This window comes from Protopterus annectens, chromosome 9.part0, assembly GCF_019279795.1.
Source record: "Protopterus annectens isolate FY-2018-M chromosome 9.part0, PAN1.0, whole genome shotgun sequence".
NCBI lineage: Eukaryota > Metazoa > Chordata > Ceratodontiformes > Protopteridae > Protopterus > Protopterus annectens.
Window position 1 is genome coordinate 211,165,651 of NC_056743.1, and position 11,525 is coordinate 211,177,175.

The 11,525-nt window shown below is 38.0% G+C and overlaps 1 protein-coding gene across 1 annotated transcript in view; it reads left to right on the plus strand.

Annotated features, from left to right (window-relative positions):
- Window positions 1-11,525, plus strand: part of ANO9 (anoctamin 9) — a 567,237-nt gene that overhangs the window by 433,094 nt on the left and 122,618 nt on the right. Inside the window, exon 15 of the mRNA XM_044082760.1 lies at window positions 5,879-6,042. Within this exon, the coding sequence (XP_043938695.1) occupies window positions 5,879-6,042 (164 nt within the window). The remainder of the gene's footprint in view (window positions 1-5,878; window positions 6,043-11,525) is intronic.

Consider the following 11,525-nt stretch of genomic DNA (forward strand, 5'->3'; position numbering starts at 1 on the left):
GTTCCTCTTCCTAGTAGTTCAGCCACAAACTCTTGTTAGTACAACTCCACAAAACTATAGCTTGTCATGCACAATCAAGTAAATACAAGCGTTAAGCGGAGGTTATAAATATTTATATTTATAATATTTATATGAAGTCATCACCTGGACATATGTCATATGAAAGTGAAGCATTGATACCCCGGCCACATGTCCTTGAGCTATAACTCATCTATTAAGAATATTGCAGCAGTGATCAGTAGGACATCTATTGTTATGGTAAGTTCTTATACAGCTGTATTTTCCTCAGAGTTTTCATTTAAACTGAATATCCACAAACTTCCCAGCTGTTTATGACAAATTCTTTTGAAGTGGGAGATGAACTTATTGTACGTTCCCTATACACCTTCACTATGTTTGGGGTTGTCAGATCTCTCCAGCTACCATTATTGCCAAGTGTGCCAACTCATGACCAACAAGCATTCACTTAACAGCTTCAGATCTCATTTGACCTGATTGTCCAAGACATATGGCTTTGGGGTTGATGGCACAAATGCAAAGCTAGTCACTGGATTTTGTCCCAGTGTGCTCTGGTATCGGATACAATTTTGTGACTCATTGTATTCAAACATGGTATCTGCCACAGAGAGCTGTTGACTAGCACAGATCTTAAACCAAAACAAAAAATAATGAATAGACATTTATTTATTTACGATTAGATGAACCAAGGCATTCCTTCAGAAGGAAGATGACAATTGTAGTTGGTGCCTTTGTCTGGAAGCTTTACTTTATGCAGCCCAAACTCCAAAAGAGTTGTTGCTTCCATACCATTCTAAGCAGAAACACTGAAAGAAAGAAATTGATTATGAAGTGGTTTGAATTCTGCAAGTCAACATTAGATTATGTCCTGAGGCCTTCTAAAACCATCAGTGTTTGCATTTCCCTTTGCTCAGTGGCCCCACATGTTATTGCTTTGTAACTTTAAATGGAAGGAGAAGTACTTAAGTACCAACCAGTAAGGACCCATTACTAGTTATAAGCTTTGTAGTTAGAAAAGTGATCTCTGGTGAACAGATGAAGTTTTGTTTAAATTCAGTGCAGTAACTTGCTGTGAAGGACTAAATGTACTATAAAGCTAATATGCAAACTGCGTGAGCTGCAGATATCAAGGTGAACAAGAACATGAGTCCATTTACCTATTGAACTGAATAAACTTCTTAAAAGTTCAACAAGGTGACGGCATCTTTATTCTTCCCATAAGGAGGGCATCAGAGAAAGAGAGTCTGCTAAATTTGCTAGCTAAAATTATTTTATCTTGACTAATCTTTTATACTGTATTTCTCGTTCGTTCTCATGTTCTTGGTCACAACTGGGATACCAGACTTGACTCAAGCTTTCTGGATTACCTCTGCTTTAATTTGCATAATATGGGGTAAAAGCAGTGTTATATGTGAGAAAAGCCATATGTATGTTGAGCCAAATGCGTTGATGCCTAGAGCATGGCCCATGCTCTATGATGTGATTCATAAAAGACAGTACGTCTGGCACTCATTTGAGTAAGAACTTTGAAAAACAGCCTCATCTTACACCATTTGACCTCATTCACCCATTTTAGGCTGTGCTGAGCTGCACTCATTTCAAGCAGTGTGTGAAAAGTGTGAGTGGGCTACAATCATTTGATAAGACCAAGAATAATAAGAAATTACTTGGAAAAGGCATTATTGGGTTTAGTTCAGTAAGATCTTTGTGCAATAGTCTCATATTTATTGGTAATATCTGAAGCATGAAGGGGTCCAAAGCAGGCATGAAAAACGCACACCTGTCAACTTTTGAGCATTGCAGATCATAGACCTGTCCTTTAAAGTCATAACAAGAGGTCAGGAAGAGGAGCGATTTCTTAGTTACCACAGTAAAAGGCCTTTATATTCTAGGCCTGATACAGTTAGTCATTAGGAATGTTTGTATAAACTTAATTAATTAATTAATTTAGTAAGGCCAAAAGGTGGTCAGATTACAGTTGCCCATAGCAGCTCTGGCAGGAGTGCTTCCAGACATTAATGCTGACAAGGATGCTACAGGAATCAACAGAGTTGTGTGGACACCTCTACTTTCTGTCCACTACAGCAACCTGAGTCATGAAGTATGGAACATTAGTGGATACCTGCTCTGTTATGCTCCGGTTACAGTCCATGTCACCTTGTCAACAGGAGGCAGCCAAACTAGTATCTACTATAAGCAGCTTTGCACATTGTAAATTAGATAGAAAAGGCACAACTTTGTTGTTTACTAGACTTCTGTGCATGAGGGAGATGTGCATAAAAAGGCAACTATTAAATGCACAAACTTGGGAGAGAAGCCTTATTTAAATGAGATATTCATAAGACTGACGGTCAGTACTCATTTACATATCATTATTGTCTGATTCGCGCAAATGCCTATTTGGGAAAGGGATCCAAAGCAGGTGGAGAGAGCTAAGGCATGGAAAGAAGCACAACTCTCAGTCTTAGAGCATTACAAATCAAACTATGGTTACCATATATACTATCAACTGCACAGTCTGTTGACAAGTAGGTGAGGTATCACTACACATTGAGATAACTCCTCAAGTTGTGCTAAGCTGACTCATATTTATCTAACTATAGCACAGTGATTGTAAAATCCCTTTGGCCACAGTTGTGTAACTGTGGAGTTAATATGTAAAGTAAGGGGGTATTGCTGGGAAACTCTCACACTGGAGGGTCTGAGGGCCAAGGACCCCATCTAAACAATTGCCTATGGTTTAGGTGTGAAGGCGTAGACATTGGAAATAAATGATGACAGAGGAATCCATATAGAAGTTTTAGGTTTTCTTTTGCAGTCCTTCTTGGCTCTCTATTTTTCACAATCCTATGCTAATTCACACCATACTCTCTACTGATGAGACTAAGTACATCTAATTGGCACTACAACCTAAAAAGCCAGTCAGTTAATGGCCCTACTTTCATAAATCCCATTCCACAGACTACAGATTCTCGGTCCTTGTCCCATAACTGTGTCAGTCTTTGTCAGTTGATCTTAGATAGAAAGGCAGACAGACAGATATATATATATATATATATATATATATATATATATATATATATATATATATATATATATATATATATATATATATATATATATAGATATAGATGCTGCAAATAAACAAGTAGTATAATACAGAACAAAAGCCATGAAAGGGACAGACAAGGAAGTTACAGTGACTAGTGGTTCAGGCTATTAAGTTCAAAATATACCAAGTGAATTTTTTTAAGTTGCTGAACAGGTTTTCCATTCCTAGATAGATATATTTATAAAACAATGGTTCTCTCTGATCCCCCAATGATTTACATATGGCTACAGTATAAAATATAAGCATTCACTAAAATCAGTGGCCAGCATTTCTAAAGTGCAATATAATCTTATGTTTCATTCAGATATTTTAAAATTAAGTAGTTGTAATCCTTCTGGAAATTGTGATTCTTTTCCTAAAACGAAGAGACAACAATCCAAATTAGATGCATTATCATCAACAAAGCTATTATATCATTTTTGCAATTCTTTGGTGGGAATTTTAGGAGTTATGAGTATTTGTGTAATTGCATAATATTCAGCTTTTGTAATTATTTTAAGTCTGTTGTATATGATGAAATTGGGCGGCGCAGTGGTGCAGCGGTTAATGTTGTCGCCTCACAGCAAGAGGTTCTCCGGTTCGATTCCTGGCTGGGGTGCCTTCTGTGTGGAGTTTGCATGTTTTCCCTGTGTTTGCATGGGTTTCCTCTGGGTACACCGGTTTCCTCCCACATTACAAAGACAAGCATCTGGAGCATTTCTCCCCGGGCCACCGCTGAAAACAGGCTCTGTGGAACCTAGTCAGACTTTCCCAGTCAACAAATGTTAAATAAAATAAAATAAATAGTAACAGTTAGCCACACTGAGTCCTAGAATTTTAATAAAATGCAAAACATACATAAAATTATATAAAACATAACTGTTTTATGGAATGTTTTAAACTGCATAAAAACTAATGTCAAAGTTATTTACATGCATATAATATTTAAGTGGTACATGTATTTCAGGCACTGAACAAGTAAAACTCTTAAGGTTTGTACCTCACAAGACATCTACAACAACTGAAAAGGCCACAAAAATACCTTACAAAGAGGATTACCAGCCTCAAACAGATGCCCTACGTAGACCATCTAAAAAAACTCCAGCTTTACTCAGTTGCATATCGCCTACTCAGAGGCGATCTCTGCCTAACATTCAAAGCTATGTCAAACCCAGAGCTGTTGGACATGCTCCACGTAAAAAAAATCCCAATCCCTCCAAGCTACACGCTCTAGGGACCTAAACCTTGTCACCACAATAAACAGAACATGCTGGAGGGATAGATTCCTGCCCCAGAGACTTCCCATACTCTGGAACAAACTATAATCTATATCAAACAAAGCTCCTCATTAGCACTCTTCAAGAAAGATCTTGATGATTGGATGGGAGATAGGAAATTCACCCTGGGGATCACTTCTGTGGCTCTGCTTGACAGGGGCACAGGAAAATAATTTTCTTGGTTGGCAAAAGCTAGGGTACTGTTTGGCTAGGCTTATATAGGCCCTAGGACCAATAGCCTAATACACTACCTATGAACCTATGAAGAAGTCATGCATGAAAAGACACTCTCATGCTGATTCCAACTTGTATGGATGGTTTCACGTATATTGCATAATTTTCCCTCTTTTTTTCTTTAATATTAAAGATGTGATTGTGTTGGAAGCCTGTGTTTTTATTCTAGAGATGGTTTGAGTACTGAACTGCAAGAAAATGTTAAAGCTTTATGCCGGATTTAAAAGTGCAGTTTGTTATGCGGTTAGAAATGGAGATTTCAGACATTTATCTAAACTTTTGCATATTGGTCAAAGTATAGATATTTGTTTCCAAATGTCTATGTAAGATAACCAAGTTCTAACATTTTAATATTTTATTGAACTTATACATCCTGAACCTAATTGCAGTAATTTTTTCCACTGGTATTGAATCAGGAATGCATGCCTTATCAGAGGTATGGTAAGAAGAAGAAAAGACTTAAGTTTCACAACTATTACATCTGTGAAAGCTGAAAAGCTGTAGATTAAAAGTTTGCAGTCATATCCATAAATAAAATAATTTAATCTAGTAATGCTTGAGGTAAAGCAATGTACAAAAAGTAGAATTTGGTTACTACTGTATACTAAAGATTATGTTTTATACTTCTACTATAGTGGATGCTGTTCTCAGTGTCTGTTGTTTCTCTGAGGATTGTTTTTTTTTTTTGTTTCCCATCCCATTTACTACCCTCATTCACTTGGTCTGCTTGACCCATCTTAGTCTACATCACAACCACATAGAGGAGATCGAGGACTCTGGTGCAATATCAAACAGTGCCATAACATCTCCCATCCTAAAGCAGGTCTACAGTTACTGCCTTTGGGGAGGTACATTATACTGCCTGTACTGCAGAACTGCAGAGCCCACCCAGCTTTTAATAATCTTGTTGTAGCAAGCTGTGGCTGCTTTTTTTGCCCAAGGATTAGCGAGTCAGCATTGATCACTCACTCCCATCCTCCCCTCCAATCCTTCAAGCACCAATACGTCTGTGGAGTTTTCAACTATGTTTCTGTTGGGGATTTGCGTTCATTCACCAGCTGAAGAGAAGAAAACTTGAAGGAGCTGTTTGTTCCTGTGAACACAGTCATTTTGGTTGAATGGAAAGTGCACACTTGGAAAAAAAAGGAACACATTTTACAAGACACAAGTGGTCTAACCTGAAGGTAGTTGGTGAAAGTATGACTTTTGCTTTTTCTGTGGCTTAATCTAAATATATAAAATATCTTGTGTTTTATAGATGGCTACGTTATAAATATAGAAAACTAAAAGACTCTACAAGGAGAAGTGCAAGGGTGCATTCAGAAGATGGAGATACTGCCAGACTTAAGGCCTGGTTACAGAAAAATGAAATGATGAATAATGTTGGCACATTTAGCTTGTTTAATGAGTTCCTGGAAATGGGTATGTATTCAGCAACTTTAAGCAAAAAAAAAAAAAAGAATTATGATAGTTGCATGGTATCAGAGGTGCCTTCAGTGATGGCCATGTAAATTTCCTATTTTACAGTATTACTGTGTAGTGACTGCGTGTGTGTATATATGAGCTTGTTCTTGTTTGCTTGAAAGGCATGCCAAACGACGGGGTAAAATTCTGATTATGCAAGCACTAGTTAATTTTTTTTTGTTTTTAAGTTATTGTATGACTGGCATTCTTAATAAAGGCATTTGTACTGCCAATAGGTTATCTAAGTTAAAGAAAAAATCCTGTGGTTATAGATGTTGTAAATAAATTGATAACTAAGTGGCTGTATATATCCCAAATACTCTTTACAACAGTGAAACAACCTAGTGCCAATTAACCAAGTCTTTGGACTAGTGGAAGCTTGAAAGCTTGAAACCAGAGCATTTGGACTGCATTTTGCATCCAGGGAAGTACATTTAAACTACATTTAAAATACTGCATGTACCATTTATTTTGTGTGCTTCCTGCTGGTGTTTGTTCTGTATCTGAAGCTAAAGCTATCAGTTGAAGCCATTTTTGTAGTTGCAGTGCTTTATAGTGTATTCTCTGCTCACTGCAAGTGTTTAAATCATTTGAGTTGGAAATTTTTAATTGTAAGAGATGTACATGCATAACTTTCTTGGAAGCAGAAACCTCACTTGCAAACAAGGTTGTCTAGAACGCACACACACACTGCATCATTCACACATACCGCTCACCACACACAGACCTTCTTACAATGAGGCACTTAAAAGAAACCTTGTCAAACCTCAAGGATCTCCTAAGCCGTCAAACAGCAACATCTGTCCTCACGAATAACTAAAGCACACACCAAAAGCGCACCTAACACCACATATATACTAAACCCAATGATTCTCCAAGGTAAAGCCCATAAGGCAAGCAAACAGTTACCTAATACTCTTGTCATAGGTGATTCCATTGTATGACACATGAATGCCCCTCTCACCGGCTGGACAATCAAAAGATAATGGTTTAGTTCCTTGCCTGGAACTGGGATCCACAGTATCAGGCATGCACTCAAGTCACTGCACCACAGGTACCTATATGATTCTATCATAATATATATCGGAGTAAATTACCTTAGATGTACCTCACTGGTCTGTATGAAAAGAATGTTTCTGAATGTGTCACAGAAAGGTACCTGCTTTACACTGGGCAGCATTCTACTTTCACCAAGGATGATGCCACACTATGAAAAGAAAATGATTGATTGTAATAATTGGCTTAGTTTCCGGTGCCACTCCAGGGGATCCCAATATCTATTAGTATGGGAGGATATGATTAATAGACTACATTGCTTTGCTAAGGATGGTCTGGATATGTTCCCCTGGGCTTTCAGATATTGGCTGAAACTTTATCCACACCCTTTTTAGGCAGTGTCAAAAATGACAAAATTACAAATATAGCAAAAAAAACTAAAAGCAGCCTTAAGGTGCTAGTGCTTAATGAGTCTAAAGATGAAACTCCACACCCTTCAAGCTCTCCTTATTCTAAAGAATGTGGACATCTGTGCTGTTACCAAGAACTGGTTTAAAGCCATAGAAAGTACTCCACCAGTGCAAGGACACAGTGCCTTTCACAATTTAGGCCAGCAGAAGCAGAGATAGTGGCTAAAGGTTGAATTGTCTCTTTCTACATTAGTAGCAAATACAAATCCAGCTTGGCTAAACAAGATGATGCCCTGGAGTTCATCCATGTCCAAGTTTCCACAGGCAATGTTCCTTACCATGTCCTGGCCAGTTACAGGTCACCCTCTTTGACTAACAAAGCTCCCAGTTCTTACCTAGATCTGCTAGAGATGCTCAGCATCCAAACAAATGCCCTATTTATGGGAGAATTTAACTACCCCTCTATAGGCTGAGAAATGTATACTGCCTGTAACTTACAGGCATACTATTTCTTGATTTTATCAGCACAAACACTCTAGAGCAGATAGTCAGCACTCCAAACAGAGGATCAGACATATTGGACTTAGTACTCACAACACCAGAGGGCATTGCACCTTCCCCTGTGTCATGTCCACTTTGGTGAAGTCAGAACACAAAACTGTTTCATGAAATAAAAATCAACCCAGAAAACTGAAATAAACCCATAAAAGTTGGGAGCGATTCTAAAGCAAATTCCATCCTATTAATCAGTAGCTTGTCAATATTCATGGTTCCCCCAAATGTCAAGAACACAGCTAGCTAAGCAGAAATATTCACTGAAACCATGTACAAACATGCAAATGGCTGCATTTATGTTGCCCTACCTACCAGAAGTAAGCCCAACTCTTAACACCCAAAACAAATCTCAATAGTGGAATCCTTAGCATAACAGGGTATATAACAAAAGCAAAAAAAAAAAGTTATGGCCAAAATCAGAGCAACTCTCATAGAGGCAAGAGCTCTCTTATTCAACTAACCAATAAAACAAAAGGTCTAATAAAGTCCGGTAAAAGGCCAAATACAAGGTCAGTATAGTCTCCCAGGCAATATACAATCACAAAGCCTTCTTCAGCTATATCAGGAACCTTTAAAGTAATACTTAGCAGTTAAAGAACCAATCGTAAATGATATAACCTTCACTAACCAGAGTGACATTGCAAATCTACTGGCTGATAAAGTTAGCTCTAACTTCGCCACCCACTACCCTCGGTGAAGTCCCTTCTAGCATATGCCCAGCTGTCAAAAGGGAGCAAGACCTGATGCCACAAACTAAAGCCTAAAACACTGCTTCAGTGGGCCCTGACAGTAACCCCAGTTGCACTCTTAAATCATGACCTAGCCGAACCACTTCAGGCACTCTTCAACTAAAGCATCAAAACAGGTTATGTGCCAGGTGAATGGAGGGCCACAACAGTCATCCCTCTTCATAAGGGTGGACCACCAACTGATCCCATAAAGTACAAACCCAGAAGACTGACAAGTCTAATATGTCAAGCCATGGAATGAATTATGAAAATGATCAAAAAAGACATTGGCAACCTACAGACACTAGAGCCATCCTAGGTTGACATTGTTGAGGAAAGATCTTGCCTACTCAGCCTGGTAGACTTCTTTGAGAGGATCACCAAGACCATGGATTAGGGAAAAACTGTGCATACCACCTACTTTAACCTGACCAAGGAATTTGGTACATTACCCCACTCTGGTATTACTGACAGCCTCTCAGAACAAGGCATAAATCCCTACATAACTCACTGTGTTGCTGGCTGGTTCAGAGATAGGACCCAAGAAATCAGGATGGATGAGACCATTTCAACCAGAAGATGGGTCACTAGCAGAGTACCCCAGGGCTCCATGTTGGGCCTGCTCCTTTTTGCCATCTACTTCTTGGACATTGTCTAATGTCAAAGGCCTGGGGTTCACAGATAACTGTAAATTGGGAGCTGTCATAGATTGTCCCCATGACACTGGCAATCTACAATAGGGTCTAACACAGGTGAATGACTGGTGCCAAAGCCATGGATTAAAACTCAACTTATTATAGTGCCCTTTGGGAAATTGTCCACCCAAGCTAATTACTCGATCAATAAAACACCCTAAAAGGTTGGACCTGGTAGTTAGGAATCTGGGAACATATATATATATATATATATATATATATATATATATATATATATATATATACACACACACACACACACACACACACACACACACACACACACACACACACACACACACACACACACAGAGTAATTTGGCCTTCAGCCAACACATAGCCAAGAGAGTAAACAAATGATTCTGTCACCTAACCTCACAAGCAAGGGTATGTTTTCCAGGATTAAGGAAGTTCTAGTATCACTCTACTTAACCCTTATCAGACTCCTCAGTGAATACAGTGCCCCCTTTGGTATGAGCCTAGCCAGGTACTTGCACCAGCTGGAATGCCCTCTAAGGTTCCTCATCAGGAGAATCCAGGGTAGGAATACCCTGTCATACAAAGATCACCTTATGGCCCTATCCCTGTACTCAGTCTCCTACAGGTTACTGAGAGGTGATCTATGCCTGGCATAAAAGGCATCCTCAGATGCAGCTCTGATGGATTTCTAGCACATCCACAAATCAAACAGCACCAGAAATACTCAATCCAAGGACCTAAACTTTGTCTATGATTTAAATAGAACATGCTGGAGACCAAACTGTGTCTCAAAGGATCCTCCACACTATGGAATAAGTTCCTCAACCACATGAAGCAGAGTTCATCCCTGACAATATAATAATGAAACCAAGATCATTGTATTGGAAATTACAAATTTATGCCCAGTCTGGCCCCCATGTCTCTGATGGACAGATGTCAAAAGTAAGTAAACTGATCCCCAATTAACATGCCCCTCCTCCAGACAACCATTAGCTACCTCCCTACTAACATACCCCTCCTTATAGGTGGCCAGTGTACTCTGAGACAAAAGTGGGTTGGGTTGCATGGCTAGGCATATAAAGTCCCTGGTGGTCATTAGCCTAGAGTAGACCTATGAACTAAGATAGGTATGTATTGCCACTGATAGAAAGGAATTAAATATAAAAATTAAGAACCTCTAAAAAAAACTCACATCTAGTGATTCAGGAAAACTTGCCATCAAGGACTTAAGTCACAAACTGAAAACACCAGATAAATAAATAAAATAAAAATAAATTAAACCAAGTAAATAATTAATTAAACAATCAAAAATTAATTGTGTGATTAACAACTTCCAGTCAAGTTTATAACAACCCAAATAAGATCATCGTATTAAATTTTAAAGTCATTTCAGCTTTCTTTCTTAATAAAAATTTCTCTGTAGGTAAACCACTTCTGTCATTCAGTATCACTTGCTCCAAAAGCCATACTATTAAATCTTAACATTTGCCCTCATGGTACGTAATGATATTGTCAGCCACTGTATTTTCACATTAACTATTCTTAGCAGTCGTTACATACTCCTAATTTTTTTAATTAACTTTTTGCTTGACCAATATATGTGTGTCCACAAGTAAAACTGCCATACTTTATACCATCTGTATTATGTATAAAATACTCTCCATGAGAAATGTTTATTCCATTTATCTTGACAACCTTTATAGTAATATGTCAACAGATACAGCAGCTACCATATGGAAAATGTTCCTGTTGTAAAGATAAAATCTGTATTTCTGGGTCAGATCCCTAGCAATAACTGGATTCTACCATATCACTAATATTTTTTCCTAGTTTAATAAAATAAAATTCTTAACATCTCATTATTTAAAAAAGTTGGCTTACTGCAATATTTTCCAATATTCTTTTACAAAGGTAGCTAATAAATATGTAAAAAAATATCTATATTTGGTTGCAAATTAAATATCTCCTTTATTAAGAAAATAATTCTGTATTTGTTCCTTTTAACATGATTAGTTTTTAACAAGTCACCCACCTTCCTTTTATAGGCATCACATTAGGCACTTTTAATTGATTTTATA